This window comes from Cupressus sempervirens, chromosome 6 (genome assembly GCF_028749045.1).
Source record: "Cupressus sempervirens isolate cs-2001-9-10 chromosome 6, ASM2874904v1, whole genome shotgun sequence".
Taxonomy (NCBI): Eukaryota; Viridiplantae; Streptophyta; class Pinopsida; order Cupressales; family Cupressaceae; genus Cupressus; species Cupressus sempervirens.
The window spans coordinates 266,221,389-266,242,345 of record NC_143123.1 but is presented as its reverse complement, the minus strand read 5'-3'; the positions used below and the strand labels follow the sequence as shown (position 1 = coordinate 266,242,345).

General features: G+C 35.6%; 1 protein-coding gene across 2 annotated transcripts in view; it reads right to left on the bottom strand.

Annotated features, from left to right (window-relative positions):
- LOC149552258 (protein CONTINUOUS VASCULAR RING 1-like) overlaps positions 1-20,957 on the bottom strand; it is a 118,897-nt gene that overhangs the window by 73,219 nt on the left and 24,721 nt on the right. The window contains exons 2-3 of one of the 2 annotated variants that reach the window (XM_089787781.1): positions 10,784-10,836; positions 10,503-10,612 (exon numbers count right to left, since the gene is read on the bottom strand). In XM_089787781.1, coding sequence (XP_089643907.1) covers positions 10,503-10,612; positions 10,784-10,836 — 163 coding nt within the window. The remainder of the gene's footprint in view (positions 1-10,502; positions 10,613-10,783; positions 10,837-20,957) is intronic. The other variant, XM_089787782.1, reaches the window with a different exon arrangement.

The window sequence follows — 20,957 nt, the reverse complement described above, 5'->3', positions numbered from 1 at the left end:
ACAATCAAACTAATTAAACAAAGTTGTCAGTTCAGATTTGGGTTCAAATGTCGATTCAAATTCAGGTTCGAATGTGGGTTTGGATTCGAGTTCGAAATTTGTTCAAACTTTTTTTGTGGTAGGTTCGAATTTGTTTCAGGTTTGTCCATACAAAAACTTGCTTTTTCTTAAAATGTGTGTGTATGTATATTTTGTATATGAATATATATGCAGCAACAAATAAGTTTATAAACCACTATGCTAATAGTAAAGCAACATAGCAAAATACAGCACCATATATATATATATATATATATATATATTAATCAATTATTCCAAATGACAAATGTTTTACCCTTTTGGCCTTTTTAGTGGTCTATTTTAAAATAGCTGGAGCGTTGGATTGACTAAACTAGACTAAATAAAAACTTTTTAAAAGTCAAAAAAAAAATCCATTTTTTGGCCAAATTCAGCCCAGGTCCTGCTGCAGATTTGCATATTCACAATAAAAACAATAAAATTCATGCTGACTTTATCTGACAGAATTTGGGCACACTTTGAAGGTAGGTCTACAGCAGACTTTTGGAAGAATATGACAAAGAACAGACTTTTGCAAGAAACGAACAAGACTTTGCGGTTCCTAGGGAAGAATTTGGTAACATGGTAATTAATTAAAGAAGCCTTTATTAATTAAATTTTAAGCCCACTTAATTAAGTCAAGAGAGCCACTTTTAAATATTTGGGAACATTACAGTCCTCCCAGCCAAAGATTGCTTGCCCTCGAGCAAATCAGCCATCAAAACTGAGAATCCTCCAAAAAGTTCGAGAATTCCAAACCAGGCATGTATGCTGGAACAAATATATGTTAAAGTCTCTATGCTGCATCGTGACTGCAAGTGCTATCTCCTTAGCTCTCCCGTTAGTAGGCTGAAGAAATCCTCCAATGTTGTGCAGGTCCCATCAAGCTTTGCATTGTTCTATTCTAAAATAGTATTGCCATGCTTGGAATTGCAAAACAACTCACCAAGATCCCAACAATGCAAAAAATCAAATATGTCGGTGTCACATTCTCCAGCCATCATGCTATCACACCATTTAGTTGTTGTCCAAAACAGAAAATCTGGAGTCTTCAAACTTAGCTGCAACTTGCTTCCAACATATAGTTACCACTCACTGTGGGAGGTGTCAATAGTGCATGCCCCATGCCCAACCCAAATCTGCATCTCCATTATTTTCTTTGCCTCCTACAAAAGCCATGATGAACCAAACATTGTCATATTGTAGGACCTTATTGTTAGGCCATCACCTACACTATAAAATCAGCTCTCTAAGCCAAAACACCTCATACGATCTAAATAAGCCTTCTTCCCGAGCAACAATCAATTGTAAAGCTGGCTCATTCAAACAAATATTGGTAGGGTCCATGTATCCAAGTGACTGACCAATCATTGTTGACTTGGAAAACTTTATGCAAGCACCTTCTTCAACCTTGGGGCTACCATGTAGGCTTATGCGTTCTCCACTTCTAGGTGCAATAGTTGTCTCTTGTTTGTCCATATCCTCATGCAGTTGTAAGTGAACTCGTAAGCACATCTTCATCCACCTTAGGGCTCATGTGTAGCCAATCATCTATGTCAAATTGTTGTTGTAGTCTTTATTACCTTGGGAGTGTAGTACCTCTCCCAATTGCATTTTGCATGTCATCCTAATGGATGTAACCTTGATTAGGCCTGTCGATTGATCATGTTGGGAGCAATGAGTGCTCTACACCCTTGGAGTGATTTGACTTAAGTTATTGCATCAATAGATTGGTCATGCTTTATGTCTCGCATATGAGACTTATGAGGTGTTTGATGGTTTCGAAAAGGTATGTGCTAGTGGTTACCTAGATTTGTATGGTATCACAATGTTATCCTGTGAGTACCCATGAGATATGAACAATGGTTGCACTGTGTGATGCATCTGACTATTGCACACAATTCCAGTTCCTACAAGTGTTGAATTATATGTTAGATTATGTTGTTAGTAGTATCTCAATCATATGTATATGATGATGCCTTATGATGTTATCTGGTGTACTTTGCATTTGACATTATGGATGTTGTTTTAGGATGATTTTTATGGGATTATGTGATATACTATGCCTTGCATGTTGTTGTGTATTTCAGTTATTTAGTTTCATTGATATATGCTTAAAATAATCAGGAAATGGTTATTTGTATTCAAGTTTGGATTATGATTTCTGTATCTAGAGGATGTTCATTTGGATTCATGGTTATTTTTTCTTTATGTTGTGGATATTTCTCTTTTACTTTCAATAGATATATGCTCAAATGACTGTAAATGATTATTTAAAAGTTTTAATTTAATTGTGATATCATGTGATTATGTTGTTATGTTGTCATGCACCACTGCTATGCATTTTTCCCATTGGTGCCAATAAAAAGTAGGGGCAGTGTCGTAATCGCTTGCTTGCGAGATCTACACGGTGTCCAATTCTCCTTCAACTATGATTATGTGTTTATGTGCTTCGACTATTTATATATTGAGCATCTACACATGATGCTTGCTTGTTTACTGAATAGGTACCAGGTACATTCATCTTGAACTGCAAGAATTGGGTGTACACTTATATCCCCGACAATGGCTCTAGGAGATATTGACTTTGACCTTTCATTTTGAGCCAATGTCAACCCCGTATGGACGACATATCCTTATTATATATTATTACCCCGTCAGTACATGTTGGTAAATCTAGATTTCATAATGCATATGTGATTAGACCAGTGAGCGTGTTTGTGAACTTAGGGTTTTGCAGTTGTCGCAAAAGTTTTTAAATTAAAATGTTGATTCAATTATATTTGGGGGTTTTTATTTATTTTATTATATACCGGCTAACTGGCCATAGTCCGATTTCATATGCCTAAATCGAATTATTTAATTGGGAAAAAAGGGCCAATAGATTATTAAATGGGCTAATAATCTATTTTATAAGTCACTTTTGTAAAAGTGCTTATATTATGCTAAAAAGTGAGTTCTACTCTCACTTCTCATCTTGGATGTTATGAAATTTTGGGGATTTTCCTCCAAACCCTCTTGGAGAAAATACTTCATCTACTCGTTGTGTTTCATCTAGTTGTCAGATTTGTGTGTGGAGCAGCTCATTGGATTTGTCTCAGGATTACCCCACTTTGCTGAAAATTTCAAACAATTCAGTGGAGTCTTCATTTTTCTTTCCCGTTTCTATGTTTTTACCATTTGTATGAGGTAGGGCTCTTCGTATCTTTTGATTTGCTCTGTCTTTTTGAATGAAATAAAGTGCTTTAGTATCATGGGTTGAGAGCTACTGTTCCCCCATAATTTAATGCATTTATAATTTTACATCACCCAATTGGACAAGAATGAGTATTTTATGTTTTTATGTTTTTCAGAAATGAAGCTTTCCTCTTGTTGTGTTGTCAGATTTTGTACATGTGCTCCAAACTTGAATTTTATTTTATTTTTGGGAGTTTAGGCACATGGATAACTATAGTAGTGAATGTTTGCAAATTGGCGAATTTCACTTATCATGGACCCTAAATTTGGCGAAAAAATTGCACTTTCTGCTTGGCCATGTAGCCCCCACTTTATGTAAATTGGGTCCCATGCTTAGGCCAATCGCCAAAAATGATACATAATTATTTGTATTTTAGTGATGACTTTGCCAATAAAATCTAATCTTTCCACACGATAAATTAAATATTTTCGACTACAATTTCCAAGGCTTGTCTTAGTTGATGGTCGTATTTGCCAATATGGGTGAAAATTCCGAAGACTTTCCATCGAACTTTTTATCCTTTCTCGCTTTGGCCCGAAATAGATTTGATTGCGGCCACGTGTCTTTATTTCAAGGACTTTCTCTAAAACTTGGTGTCCTTTAAAAGTTTGGTCGAAAATAGGAATTAGGCCATTGATTTAGGATCATCCAATGGTTATGAAAAATAGAATTTCTATATTGTAGATGATATAATATTAACTCATGGCACCTTATTAAAATATTAAAAGTCTTTTGAGCTTACAAGGAGCATTGCCTCATAACCCTATCTTGGGGGTCTTGCCCCCAAACCCGCATTCAATAATTTGGAGAGACTGCAGCAATAAAATTGGGCTAAATTTAACCTTCCAATCTAATAATTAATTAGGCTCCATATAATAATAATAGTGAAATGATGGTTACTAGGTATGTGTACTTCTTACTGCAATTTTCTTCAATAATGAAAGATTTGCCAAGATTTTATCGCCAATAAAATTAAATTTTTCCTACTTTGAAAAAAAAATTGCCAATAGAAATTAATTTTTTTGTCCTGAAATAATGTTTGCATTCAAGCATGTTTTGGAAGTGAATTTTCAATTTTGTTGAATTCTGAAAAGGTTGAATTTTGAATATTTTGTGTGTTCCCTAGCTTGGCGTGCCACCCAAAACCTATGTCGCCATGTTGGCTTGATTGGAATAATTTTGTTCCTTGTTGGATTTTGCTGGAATTTGAATATTGGTTGCTTTTGAGCATGTTGTGTCGTCCTTGTGTGTTAACCTTACCCCAAGTTTCCCGGAACGTGGGGATAGGGAAACGGGTTTCCGAGAAGTGTTTTTTTTTTTGGCCGGAGTAGGGGACGGCTCTCTCTCTCTCTCTCTCTCTCTCTCTCTCTCTCTCTCTCTCTCTCTATATATATATATATATATATATATATATGAATTTTCAAATATATTCATCAATTTTACATTCATCACAACAACATAGTTTAAAACTATCAATTTCACTCATCAAAGAATGATACATCAATGATCATAAAGCATAGCAACTTGCATCTAATCAAAAATAGCATTATTCTCAATCATCATCTAAGTATGCCAATAGTAAGTCATCAAATGAGAGAATGAAAAGCATCATAAATTCATACCACAAGGCTGCTGTTTTCAACTTTCAACAAATGAAAACATTGAAATGTTAAGGACTTTAAACTTTTAAAGTATCAACTATAATCTATCAATGATCATATAATCATTCCATCAAGTGTCAAGATTCAACTATCAATGATCATATAATGTTGAGACAAAACACTCCAAGTCCGAAACATCATAGTCAAAATGAAAACAAAGACACTATGACAGCTGCCCCTAATCATCCATATCAAAGTCACAATCACTGTCATCCTAAGCCCCAAGGGATCCACCATCCAATGGAATATCAAGCAATCCCTTCAAGCACCATTCACCTGCAGCCTGCGGTCAATATCCAGCCTCCACTACATTCACCTACAGGCTGTGATCAATGCATCCAAAGCTGTGTTCAAAACCAGCATTCATGCGTGAGTAGAGAAATGACAAAAAGCGATGAACATTAAAAACTTCGTTATAACTTTAAAGTCTTAAGTTTCATTTTATAATTTATTTTATAATGTTTATGACTTCCAAGTGTAGGCCCATAAATGGCCCAAAAATCAAAAATATTATGCTTTTTTTAGTTAATACTTTTTTTTAATAGGAAACTTTTCTGCAGTCCCCGGGACACTTAGGAAACCACAACAAAGGCCCTAGGACGGTCCACAAAGGCCCTCGTCCCCATTTCCGAAACTTGTGGCTTAGGTCTGGAAACGCGTCCCCGGGATATATAGGTGTTAAGGAGATGCATAATGGATTCCATGGGAATCTATGCTCATGGCAAAGAGGTAGATTGAGCTATGTATTATTGTACCTCTTTATGATTTCCACTTAGTTGTTTTCTTGAGTGTGTTTACGATTTTTTCTTGTGATGTTGCATTGTTGATCAATCTAGCCCCTTGCATTGTTATTATATTACATGGATAAGCATGGAGTTGGTTATGCCCACCCACAAGAAATTGAGTGTACCTTGTCGAGATCTTTAAAAACCAGAACTCTTAGATATAGGCCAATTGAGTATTTGAGCATTGGGGTTGGGTTGGGAAATGCAATGCCTTGTGGCACATTGTATGACAAGAAGGGTATGTATAGGTAGCTGTGTGAATTGACTTGACGCGATTACCCCGACTTGGAAGCGGCCAACAAGGTAACATGAAGAGGTTCTAAAGAAGTAATAACCAATTAAAACACATCGATTAATAAAATCTTACGCAAGATAAGAGATATACCCATACAAACGGTAGTCATGTGTCCTGAGGGAGCCGGTGACAAGGTGTTGTGTCGAGATGGTTGCCACTCTTTTGCAGAAGTTGGTGCGAGGGCACGGTATGAGGCCTCCCGAGGGATTTGATTTACCATACCCATATACTACTTGGGCTAGTACAAGCCAAGTGATGACACTCCACTAGAGTCCCCACATAGTAGTATCCTATAGAGTACTTTAAGTAGTGACCTAGAATATTGCATTAGCATTCATGAGCATGTGTACATTGAGTCATGCATTGGTTGGTGTGTGTGTAGCCTCGTGTGTCTTTCCTTTGTGATTGTGGTCGAGTCATTATATCCATGAGCATGGTGGAGGGGCTTGCGAAATCCACATGGTTGGGAGGCATTGCTAACCTATACCATTGTTAGGGATCGGGTACAAAGATGGTCTTCCTCGAGCTTGCTTGCTCACTCATCTCTTCCTATTTATGCACTTAATGATGCACATGTATATGTACTTGATGTTGTTATTCTTATGGTGAATGATTAGAATGTAGATGTATGATGTTAGATGAACTAGACTCTCTTATGGATGTTGTATTCATGCTTTTGATGCAATTATGTGTTTACGTTCTCGATATACGTGTTTTTGGCACTCATTGGTATGGAATTTATTTATTTTCATTCTCTTTTTCCCCCAAAGTTTATTAAAAACTCATTTTTTGAATCCTGGGTCACATCCAATAAATCTTGAGCCGTATCCTATAACTCTAGGATTCCCAACTTGCCTATTCGCTATAAAAAGTTGCATCTCGTATTTTGAGTAGTATCTAGTTGGATTCAGAGCCGTATCCTAGATTCCAAGTCGCATTTGGTTAGTAGTTTCTCAGACTGTGAGCATTTCCACACGTGTGTTAAACCAGATCTTTGCATATTTGAGTACCCTTTTGGGAGATGCATTTGTTGAATTCAAAACAGATCAATTAACGATCACTTTGGTATTAAGTAAATGTGAATCCATGTTGGCCTATGAGGTTAGATCAGTAAATGAACTTGTATGTTTAACCATGGGAGGTATTGTACTTTGGGCCTAAATGTTAATCACTTAAACAATAGTGAACTAATGGACGTGTGTAACTATCCCATGGACTTTGTTGAAGCCTTGGAATCTTTGGCGGTGTTGTTGGACTTCCATTTGCGTTATGTTATGTATGTAAATGCTTATGTTGTACTGTTGATCCTTAGTATCCAAGGATCCTAGGTGAGGCATTATAGGGACAATGGAACCCTCCATCATGGTTAAGGTGGTGATCCCTTAAACAATCTCACCAGCCTCTTTCTATAATCTAGGTCATCTTTCATAGCTTAATTTGTGTTGGCTTCCATAATAAATTTTATATTTATGTCAGCCTACGAACAAACCTAACAAGCCTTTAAAGTGGAATGTTATTTAATGCATGTATTTGGTAATAATAAGGGTTAAGACCTTATTAGTAAGGTTATGTTTCATCCTAACACCCTAGGACATGACAATAAATGCATTAGATAAAATGAAATAAGCCCACCTACTATTTTTAGTGTTTCATGAAATTATGATGGAGGTTAGGCTCCAATATGTAACCGAATTTATCATTGCCAATATATTAAATTGTGTGATGGCAAAAAAATATTTATGAATAAATAACCTACATTATTTTGGAGTCCATATGTAGTACAATGTCTTCATAGACCTAAAGAACATTGGCAAACGTAAGTGGGTTAAATCTATATCAGAGAAAGAGAAATCTATTACAAAGTTTGTATATAACCACAATAGTGTGTTGAGCACTATGAGAACCTTGACCAAGGGAAAGAAGATCATGAGGCCGGGTACAACAAAGTGTCACTAATTTCTTAGCATTGCATGATTTATGTGCCAAAAGACGAATTGAAACACATACTTGTTTCATTGGATTGAAGAGTGAGCTCTTTTGCTAGGGCCATGGTTTGTATTGCCATTTTGTGACTTCAGTTATAATGGATGAGGCATTTTCAGCATATGCACATGAAATTGTGCAAATTTCAAAGCCATTTATTAAGAGTGTTAAAATAGATTGATAGGTAAAAACCTCAAAATGGATTTTTTTATAAGCCCATGGGCAAAGCAAAGGAGGCCAAATGGTCCAAAATGTCAAATGACGAGATGAGGTGCCTACCAATTTGGAAGATCATTGCTGCTAGATCAGATCACCAAACATATTGATAGCTCCATGCTGCAAGGCAATTCTTGAATCATTCAATTTTTTATAGTCCATACAAGGAGGAGGAGAAGTGAAAGCCAAGTTATTTAAGTACATTACCACTTTCTTTTGCAATGCAGAGGAAAGACAAGAGAAATAGTTGTGAAGTTGTCACCTTACAAGTAGGCAAAGGGCTTCTCTTCTTACATGAGCACAATGTAATCAAGTAACATGAAGTATTAAATTTTATTTCATACTTTGCAATCAGATTTCAGCTGCTAACATTTTGCTGGAATACAACATTCCTCTATTTATTATGTTTTACTTTTGCAACTAATCTAATGTCTTCACAATATAATAAATACTTTGGTAGCAATGCCAAATCACTTTCTTGAATGGCAATATGAATTCTAACCATGCAATTCTTTTGCTTGAGAGCATTCTTCGAGTGTGTGCACAATTACTCTAAATACACAAGCACTTGAACCAACAGTAGACAAATTATTTGGTTTTCATTCACCACAAGTTTCATCTTGGCTTGAAAAATATTCAAAATTAGAAACTTTCCAATTTACAAAATTCAACAATTTCCTAATTTTCTAGCAAACACTAGTAGGTTGGGAATTTGCGATTTGATGAAATTGATCCAAAAAATTTAGATTAATTGTAGCTAAGGAGATGCCTTATTTCAATGAAGTTAATTTGGTTGTAATGCATGTGGCTTGGGATGACTTTGACTACAGCCATATGGCGGAGGGCACAAAGATGTAGGGGCATCAACATTCACTTCATGTTTCTAGTCTAGGAGGCTATGAGCATTGTTGTATTTGGTTTGTAAATGTACTCAAGGCCTCAAAATTGGTCACTCGAGGATAATTTGAGAGGATTTAGCAACATTGAATCTTTAATTATGTCTATTAATTGAGCTTTATTTCTCTTTCTAAAAACTCTAATTGGCATGAAATAAATCACTGCAGTTTTTTTTCCATATTTTAACAAGTCATTCAAGCTTCTTCAGTTTGTCATGTTCATCTCAATTTGAACTCATGTAATGACTGCCCAAATTAGTATTCAAAAAGAACATCCAATTTCTTCAACGTTGATAATTGCCAGTGTTTATCATTGAAAATTAAATTAATTAAAATTTGAAAGCAGTGATTCAAAATTATTGGTTTATAAATTCCTACATATCTATTGGAAGGTAATGTAAATCTACAATCTAAGGGTCTCAAATTGTTTAGAATAGTTTGAAGAATTATTCCAATATTTCATATTATCCTAATGTATGTCTAAGCATTGATCTGTTTAGGCACCTTATTGCCTTGAATCACTGCCAATCAAGAGAGGGTTGGTGTAAATAGGGTTTCGTACCTAACTTATGTCTTAGTGAGGTCCTATTCACATGTTAACTTAGGTCTTTTGTATCTGTCTAGAAGACTTAGTTGTTGATGGGATTTTATCTCATTTGCTTCTGTCGTAGGTCATTAACTATTTGTTTGTTTCATGTTATACAATTCAGACACCTGTCAACATCTCATCTAAACCTATCACTCAACTTACCTACACAATCAAGGTTATTGTACACTTGGTGACATATCTCACAGATCATAATATCAAGTAAGATCATTTCTTGCATACTCTCGTGGAGGGTTTCTTGTGTAATATCAAGCAAGATCATTTCTTGCATACTCTCATGGAGGGTTTCTTGTGTTCATGCAGGTGATCATGAAGTGTTGAGCTAATCTTCAGCTCCTATAGTGTGTAGATGAGAAGACTCAACTTTACCTATACAATCAAGGTTATTGTACACTTGGTGACATATCTCACAGATCATAATATCAAGCAAGATCATTTCTTGCATTAGTCTCGAGGAGGGTTTCTTGTGTTCTTGCAGATGATCATGAAGTGTTGAAGCTAATCTTCAGCTCCTATAGTGTGTAGATGAGAAGAACATCAAGGAAGCATTCACTGCAAGCAATAGCTCATATAGCTGAACAGAACTTATAAATAGATGTTAACATATATGTATGCTGATGAAGTTGTATCTGTCCACACTTATTTATATTGCAAGCAAAAAGCACATAACATATAAAAACGGATACAAAATTAGTTGCAACAAATTTCTTCATAAGTCCAGTTTTGAAAACTGCAGTTAGGGAAGAGGACTTTGAGAAACATACCAAATATGTTTAGTCCCAATCTCACATATATTGGTTTAAAGAAACCATCGACAAACTGAATAAACCACCAGGTGATATAGAAAGTTATTGCAACTGGAAACAGAACCACACTGCAAAATTGTGTTCAACATTTCAATCCCACAATCATCTAGTACAAATTTCAACATAAATTCATAAAGCCCAAATCCTTATTAGAACTAAAATTTGAAACAAACGAAATGATCTATCGACCAATAGGTTTCAAAATGCAATGCAACAAATGGAAAAAAATGCCTTCTTACCATCCACTGATGAACTTTTTTGAAACCCAGCTCTGCAGAACAGCATAAAAAGCCTGGTCAATACAAAACCACACAACCTTGAATTAAGAAACTGTTCAAGAATTTACTGCATTTTTCACAACAATGAAAGAAAAGATTATGAATTGAATAATTGGAAATAACATCACAACTGCCCTGTGTTAGAGAGACAAATAAGGGTATGAATGAATTTGCCTAGATTCATAGTTCAGTTGCTACTCTTATGAAAATAAACACTTCTACAAAAATCTACAGAGACTTGACAATTGCCAATCACCATGGATTCAAATTATCAACACTAATATCAAAATGCATGCCACATGTAAAGATAGCCACAACATGAAGCTAGCTTATTAGCCATTGCAATAAGATGCAACAATTTGTTTCTAACAATGTAAAAATATGGTATTACACTGGATAAAAAACAAAAAGGCAAAACTTGCATTAAAGCCTAACTCTTGCCAAGTAAATTTCAAACAAAATACAAAAAATCAGTTCAACAAATGGAATTTTTAAAACCTTTATATTGACATACAGACAACCACAAAACCAAATGTAAACAGAAGAAGCATACACAAACAAAGGTCTATAATGCAACAAGCAACATTTTACATGCTATTTCTACTTTAAATTCAGTTACCATCACAGTTAATCGGGGTCCTGTGTCCCTCTTAATCTTCATCATTACATGAGTTGCTTCAAATGATAAGATAACAAATACTTAGGTATAGCTCAAATGTGCTTACAGGGCTACTTGAAAAAATAACTAACCAACCATCAAAGATTCAAAAGTAATAACAAGGATATAGAATCATCCTTAGGTCCCATGTGCGCCTATGACCTAGCTGTGACACAAGTTGGGAGAGAGGCATAGAAAAATCAAATAGCAAAAAAGCTCAGATCATATGTTTAAAATTAATCATTAACCAATCTGTTTCCATATCCTAAAATCCAGCTTGATGCAACAGCTCCTAAGATTCAAGTGACAACCCTGCACATGACATGAAGAGGTAGCATCCTTAGGGAATGTGAAAGATATTCCAAGTAGCAAAACATATGCCTGTATTTGAAATTAACAAAAGCTGACTGCAAAGCTAATTTGAGTTTCACAATATTATGTCATCAAAAACTAAAATTGGAGTTACACTGTAAAATTAAGAATTGCTTTTATCAGTTTATCTGTTGATATGCTATAATATGCAGAAGTTGATGGCATTGCCTCTGATGTTCCTATTATCATGTTCAAGAATGTGATTATGCCATCAAGGACATCATGGAATTCATCCCTTATTGAATGTCTTAAGAACAACCTTAAACCCTTTTTTGTCAGCCAATCAAATGATGGAAACCTATTTCAAACATGCTTCTTAGTTTACTATCCCATTGTGCTTAATTCGGACATAGTAATAAATCAAAAAGTCTCTAGGCTGAATCTAGCCCGTATTTGCTCCATCAAGACATGTGATTTCCCTTGTGACCCCATTATATAATTGTGTGGTTATGAGAACACACTCGGGAGTTTAATGGGAGGCAAAGAATGTTAAATCATCCAAAATACCAAAGAAACAAATATTCTTGGCTGGTATATCCTCCTTTTAGCTTTTTCTATTAAATTTTCCCTTAACAGATCTATGTGCTTTATTTCAATATCTCAAATATTGACCAAATCTCTCTAAGGAAAAATAGGGTGAGGAAGACCTTGGTATTAGTATTTCATTTTAGTAGTCTTAACAAGTATTCGTTTGATGTTTCTGTCACAATCCAACTATGTAGTTTTGAGTCAAACGCATCAACCCACAGTACAGGAGTAATGGTTCACATGAACTCATCTATCATTAGAACGAATAGTCCACTTAGCACTCATTGCATTTAGGCACATTTGTTCTATGTCTTAAGGCAAAACAGACAACGGGAGACAAGGGGCATGCTTAATACCCCTTTTGGTATGTTGGCACTTTGTGCCAAAAGTGCCATCTTGACAACTGAAACCTAAGGCGCCTTTTCTTTTTTCCTTTTTTGTTTATTGTTTGAAGCTTTTGCTTATGCTAGTGATACATTATCATAACTTTTGACAAAAGTGCACATTGTGCCTTTTGTAGTCAAAATGAATTTTACCATCCTAATTAGTAAAAGCAAACTTCACTTTGATCTTTTAGGTCAGCAAGCATATCAACAAAGTGTTTTCTGCAATTTTAAGTCCATGAAACTTTGTTCCATTATTCAACTGCACTAACAAACTCAAACCAAAATATACATTCCCCAACAAAATTTCAGCAAAATGTAACAAAATTAACATTTTAGGATTTTCGCACAACTAGCAGCAATTTTGGTACTTCCATATGCCTCCATTTTTAGGGTCAAATATCTCTTGTTTTCTTTTTCTTTCAATCAGTTCCAAGTTCCAATATTAGCATTGTGATATTGCTATCAAGATTCAACTATGTAGCTTTTGAGTCAAATTCACTGACCCATGTTTCATGAGTAGTGGTTCACACGAACCCATCTATCATGAGTAGTGGTTCACATGAATCCATCTCTCATGAGAATAAATGGAGAACTCATTGGATCTAGGTGGTGCTCATAGAGGTGAAGAATCGGGACTTCTCAGGAGGTCAACCGCACTAACCATAGAGGAGTTTCCTCTATGGTTAGTGCACTCGAGCTGGAGTAGTATTGGAACACTCCTCTATGGTTAGTGCGCTCGAGCTAGAGTAGTATTGGGATGGTTGACCTCCTGAGAAGTCCCGATTCTTCGCCTCTATGAGCACCACCTAGATCCAATGAGTTCTCCATTTATTCTCATGAGAGATGGATTCATGTGAACCACTACTCATGAAACAAGGGTCAATGAGTTTGACTCAAAAGCTATACAATTGATCTTGATAGCAATATCACAATTTCACTGGTTCTGGAAAATATCTCCTACTAATCAATTGATGAGCTTTAGGGGCATTCTAATGAATGGTCCATAAGGCACAACACTTGGTGAAGGTTTTGCAAATGGGGTTGCAAGCGGAGTGGGTTTGACCATGGAGGAAACTTCGTAGTTAAGCACAATCAAGCTAGAGTAATATCGGGATGGGTGACCTCCTGGGAAGTCTCAATGCTTCACCTTTGTGAGCATCAGCTAGATCCAATGAGGGCTAAGTGTTCCATTTATTCTCATGATCATGAAACATGGGTCAATGAGTTTGACTCAAACTACACAATTGGATCCTAATAGCAATATCACAATTTGACTTGTTCTAGAAAATATCTCCTACTTATTAGTTGATGAGCTTAAGGGGCTTTCTAATGAATGGTTCATAAGGCACAACACTTGGTAAAGGTTTTGCAAATGGGGTTGCAAGTGGAGTGGGTTTAACCATAGAGGAAACTCTATGGTTAAGAGCACTCAAGCTGTAGCATTGGGATATGGGTAACCTCCCAGTAAGTCTTGGTGCTTCACCTCTGTGAGCATCACCTAGATCCAATGAGTGTTAGCCAAGTGCTCCATTTATTCTCATGAGAGATGGGTTTGTGCGAACCACTACTCATGAACATGGGTCAATGAGTTTGACTCAAAAACTACACAATTGAATCCTGATAGCAATATCACAATTTGACTTGTGGAAAATACCTCCTACTTATCAATATTAGCATTGTTCTACGGAGATACGTTGTTAAATTATAAACCAAAATAACATAAACAAAGAACAGATATCTTTTAAAAAAAAAGAACAAGTAGACACAATGATTTATCTTGGGAAAGCCCGCCACATAAGGGTGAAAAATCAAGACACCCCAAGAACAATCTTTTATTGAATAATAATAATAGTCCAAATCATAGCAACGAGACTTGTTGCAAGTCACCCGAGTCGGCAAGTCAAGTTACCCCTGCTGGGTCAAAATGACTCATGACCCTGACCTGCCAAGTCGTCAAATATTTTATATTTCTCTAAGGTATTTCTATTAATATACCATGACTTGCCGAGCCACTGTCGAGTTATGACTGAGTTCGAGCTGGGTCACAAATCGAATTGCCCTTGCCGAGACAACGCTAGGTCCGAATCTCGTTACTTTGGTCCAAATACAAAGCTTAAAGTAATTATACTGCACACCCTTAAATGACACCCAATTATTTTCCCTTTACAATAATATAGTCTTAAATATCCATAACACACACAGAAGAATGAATAAATTCTCACAATACTAAACACACAAAATGAATGACGATAAATTGCAATCAGACAAATCACGATATACTACTCAATGATTACCAATAGGAAAAATCACAATATACTCAACATTGTGCACAATAGTTTCACACACAGATTGTCATGCACGATGAACACTAACTCTCACTTGTTGCAAACGTTGAATCTCAAAACAAATACAATATGCAACGTACACATTAGCCAAAGTCGTTGTATATCATGGAATGCATACAATCCTAAAACGAAAGGCTAGAGTTGTCGTTATGCCTTTTGTGTCAAATGTAGATACGAACATTACAAACAATGATTAAGCTTCCACTTCTAAAAATGACGAACACTTCATATGCATTCTCGTGAACTTTCAACTGTTATCGTTAAATACTCTTCATAGTCTTGAATGATTGTCACAAAAAATTGTAACTCTTCAAATGTTGTTGTAACCCTTCACATTGATGAAGCGATCAGCAAGGAAGACTCTTCCCAGTCTTAAGTCACCTGTACAATAACCCAACCATCAAATAGATATCTAGTAACTTTTGCAACTACCAATCCTCAATACTCCCTCTTAGCAAAGGAAATATCTTTTCCAAATCCTCAAGTCATGGAATCTCTCAACATGACACTCATAATGGCTTCACCCATTTGTCAGAGAAACAAAAGTCATCACAAAGTCCCTCAACGTGATAGCACCATGGAGCCACTCAACATGATGTTCACCATGGCTACTCCCATGTGTAAAATAAATGTAAACACAAGCTCTCATCATAGAGTCACTCGACATGATACTATCATGGAGTCTCTCAACATGACATCCACTATGGCTACTCCCATGAGTGAAAAGAGCAATATGTCCATCTCAGAGGCAAACAAGGGCTTTCACCTCAAGTTTCTCTGTTTCAAAGAAAAATGCATCACAAGGGCATTTACCTCACATTTCTTTGTAACATAGAAATATGCATTATTAGCAAGTAGAAAGAATCATTGATGTTAAGACTCTTAGCAAGAGCATCATTCTCCACAATACCAAGCTTGTCTCAAAAATATGAGAACTTCACTTTGGAAAGTGTCTTGGTGAGAATGTCAGATGTCTACTCATCAGTACAAATATACTTAGTTGAATTGCTTTTCTTTAAGCCAATCTCTTATATAATGATATTTAATCTCCACATGTTTTGTTCTATTATGAAATATTGGGTTAACAAAAGGCTACACACAACTTTAACCATCACAATGAATCACACTTGGTTCTAAAGTCTGCCCAAACAGTCTGGCAAGAAGTTTTTGAAGCCACACTGCTTCTCAAGCTGCAATATATTCAGCTTCTGCAATACTTAGAGCCACACATGAATGTTTCTTGCTGCACCAAGAAATCATGGCAGATCCTAAGCTGAAACAACAACCAGAAATGCTCTTCCTGTTGGTTACACTTCCAGCCCAATCAGAATCAAAGTGACCTTGTTATTTCAAATATTCACAAGAAGTATATTTTAGACCATATCCTGCTATAACACGCAAATATCTCACCATATGCTTTGTTGAAACAAAATGAATTTGTCTAGGCTCACACATGAATTGACTGAGAGTATTTACAGCATAACAAATATTTGGTCTAGTACTAACTAGATACATCAACGATCCAATCAATTGTCTATAAATGGTGGGATCTACTAGATCTAAACTGGTTGCATGTTTATTTGATTTTTCAAATTCATTTCCATAGGAGTTGACACGGACTTGCAATCCAGCGTACGAAATCTTTTCAAAATGTCTATAGAGTATTTCCCTTGACAGAGAATAATCTCATTAGCCCTTTGCCTCACTTCAAGTCCTAGAAAGTAATGCGTAAGACCGAAATCCTTTATCTCAAATTCAGAAGTTAAATCTTTCTTACATTTGATAATCAGATTATCTACCCCAATAAGAAATAAATCATCAACATAAAGAGCTAGAATTAAAGCTTTAACATCAATTATCTTGAAGTAAATATTTGGACCTACATCATTCTTGGAGAATCCCAAGCTCGTTAAGCATTGATAAATCCTTCCATACCATGCATAATGTGCATGCTTAAAGCCATACAAGGTCGTTTTCAATCTGCATACTTCCCATGAATCACAAAACCATCTGGTTCTTCAATCACACCATTTAAAAATGCAGCCTTTACATCCATTTGGCAGTAAGTTGTAGATTCAATGTGGGTTTGGATGCGGTGTGCAAATGCGCGAAATTTTTTTTTTTAAAATTGGGGAGGTGGGGTGGTATTTGGATGTGTCTATATGTGGGTGTGTACTTTTAAAATTATATTTTATATACATGTATGCAAAGAATTACAAGAAATATACAAAATTAAAACATTTGATAGTATAATTCTTCATTATTGATTAAGGCAAATATTAAATGTCAATTAATAGTTCACAAATATTCAAATTGAAATATTTTGCATTGCTCAAGATGGTGCGTCCCTTTATTTATCTATTTTGGCCAACAAATTTATGGCAGGACTTTGGTATATATATTGTTTCATTATGTGTGTATCTTATATATCAATATATGCGAAAGTTGTCAAGCATGTGAAGTTGGCAGCTCACGTTTCTTTGTAATGGAAGTGTGAACCACTCAAAAAACTTGATCAAGGAGTTACAGGCTCTTCATAAGTGGCCAAATGCTATCTTGTGTTTCGGTTATACTTTTCATTCTAGCAATGAGCCTTTTTGTATTTCGGCTCGTAGCTACTCTGGCAATTAGCCTACGAGCAGTACCCCTTCTTTCTGGCAATTAGTCTTGTTGTATCAAATCACCTAATCGGTGGTGGTGTTCATTTCATGAGAATTAGTTTCTTCATAGCTTTTCCCAATATGGGTTTCCAAGTCATATTTGGTGTTCATTGTGTCAGTGTACCTATGTTCTTAATGTTTATCATTTGATGATGTATTATTGTGCATTAATTGAAATATCTCTATTAGCAATGCATGTATTATTTTTTATAACCAACAATCGGAAAAGTTCCTATGAGTGTGTGGAATAACTCACTCACCCCCCCACCCCCCCTCTATTATTCGAATTGTTTAACAAAATGGTGTCCAAAAGATATGGTCATACTTATTACTAACCCTTAACCAAAGCACCTGCACACATACAATTTTTGGCATTGTTTGTAATCACTTGGACCACATTCTCACTACCCACAATCTCTATGGCCTCAATGAGAATTTTAGAAATAAATTGTGCATTGTTCACTTCCCCTTCACAATTAACTGTCCTCGAAAGAATTGCCCCTTTGAAGGACATTGTAATCACATTAGTCAATGGTTTGGTTTCTTGTATCTATCCATCCATCAAAAACAATAGAAACACCCAAAGTTTTCCAAGAATTTCTAATTGGTTGAAGAGATCTCTCTATAGAATTCCTCCCTTTTTGCAATAGGGTGGTATGCACCTTTTCATACTCAGGACCTGTGTAATCACTCGGTGCCTTATTAATGGTTGTCACCATCTCCTTTAAATATGGTGATCTCACCAAGTCGAAAGGAAGACCACTAGCATAGAGGTAACATGCAATGGTTTGATCAACAAGTTCCCTTGCCTCCATTTTAAATGGTGTGTCCAATGGACCTCTTTTGCGGCCGATAATGTCTACTTCTTCCCCTTCCTCTTCTGGTACAAGTACTTGCCAAAATGGATATTTAGAGCATATGATTCAGTGGGTAATTGTATTTTTTCTTTCCAAGTTGAGGCCAATAACAAGTTCGTTTTGATCTTCTAATTGACTTATCAAATTCTTCATGTTCTTGCATATATTTTGCTATTTGTGTTTTAGACATCCCATCTTTTTTTTGTGCATTCCCATTCCTTTACCAAAATGGCCAATAAAATGAAGTTTGACCCAAGAATATGAGCTATTGGATGGTTTGTTACTATCACATACATTAAACTTCCAAAGATATGACCCACCTCCTAAAACTTGAGATATCTTGTAGTATGTCTCTATAAAGATCCTATATTAATTTTGAATTTATTGGCTCCTTGCACTCCCACTGAACTTTGAATACCGTTAGCGGCCATTCAACCTAAATTCTTGCTATTATAAGTTATTATATATATTTAAATTAGAAACAAACTATGAACATCAAGCATACAAGCGCAAAAAAAAAGATACAAAAATATTAATATAGATAGCTAAAATTATTTCCTTAAAAAATTTGAAAAAACTTGAAAATTCTACCCAAACTTCAAAAAATTCATCAAAATTTCAAATAAATACATTAAAGGACTCGAAAATGAGATCAAATACTTACCCTAGATGCTTAGATATCCTTTGTGGAAGCTATTTGACGCCCCACAAACAATCCTCTTTGAAAATGATCACCTTGACTTCAAATTGTCTCAATGGAGACCAAATGAGAAGAGAGTCTAGCTGCAAACAATATGAGATGCAAAAATAATGAATAGGCTCTATTAGGGCTATTTTAGGGTTTAGAACAAAAAATATTGATTAAAAATGTTAGTAAACACATTTTTAAAGTGCATTTAAGTTGTTTTTACATCAAAAACGATGTTTTCCAGCCCGTATGCGTTGATGTACTCAAGCACATCACTTGTGCATCTGGCTCCACCTTCAGATGCATCCAAGGTGGGCGGGTGGGGGGAGGGGGGGGGGGAGGGTGGGGGGCGGAGAAAATCTAATAACAATAGCGATGATAGTTTTGTTAAGTACTATAAGCTACATGAGAAAATGTCTGCTTATAATCTATAGATTCCTTTTGAGAGAAACCTCTTGCCACAAATCTCGCTCTATACTTCAATACTCCCATCAACTGCATGCTTTACTTTGAATAGACACATAGAAGGAACAATAAATTTTTCTTAAGGCCTAGGAACATCCCAAACGCCATTCTTGATGATAGATTGATATTCTTCAATCATAACAACTCTTCATAATTGTTGATTTGATGACTTCTCAAAACTTGAAAGCTTTGACTCAATGATAGAACTCCTTAATGCAACATATCTTAGAAACTTATATGGTATCTTGCATTCTCTGAAGGTGCTACGAGGAGCTGCATATTTTCAGCCTCTTGCATTGTATGTCTTGCTCATGAAGGTCTCTTTCTATCTAATGGAACATTACTTGGTCCATTGGTTGGTTTAATGGGATCAACTAGATCAATAGATTCTCTCTAAATCTCACAAGGAGAATCAAGGGCAGCAATGTTGATATCTTGAGATGACTCTTGTTCTTCTCTATCTATCTTTGTCAAAAACCCTTTGGATCTTTTGAAGGCTACTGCTTCAAATGATACATCCATGTTAATTTCAATCTGTTTTCATCCTAGAATATAGATCTTATAGGCCTTTGAAGACTACTCACTGTAACCAAAAAAAATGCCTTTCTTGCCTAAAGGTTCTAGCTTAGATCTTTATCTTAGGCACATGAATATAAATAAGACACCCAAAAATTCTAAAATCACTAACTTCAGGTTTAATACCTGTGAATGCCTCTTTAAGAGTCAAAATATCCAAAATTTGATGTCGACTTCAATTTTGAACATAAACAATTAATCTGCAAACTTTTGCCCAAAGAAAAATTTGCAAATTCTAATCATGAATCATAGCTTTTGCTGCCTCGGCAATGGATCTATTCTTTCATTCTGCAACTCCATTTTGTTGTACGTTATACGGAACACAAAACTCCCTCTTGATCCCTACCTCAATATAAAATATTTAATAAACTCCAAAAGCATATTCGCCTCCATTATCTGACCTAAAACTTTGATCATTTTTTCAGTCATGTTCTCAACTTTAGCTCTGAGCTCTCTTTAAACCTAGAAAGTACTTCATCAAACTCTTTAGATTTCAAAAAACAAATTAAAGTCTTACGATAAAAATCATTATTAAAGATCACATGGTACCAAAAAAACTCAAAAATGTAACAGACATAGGTCCACATAAATCAGAATGAA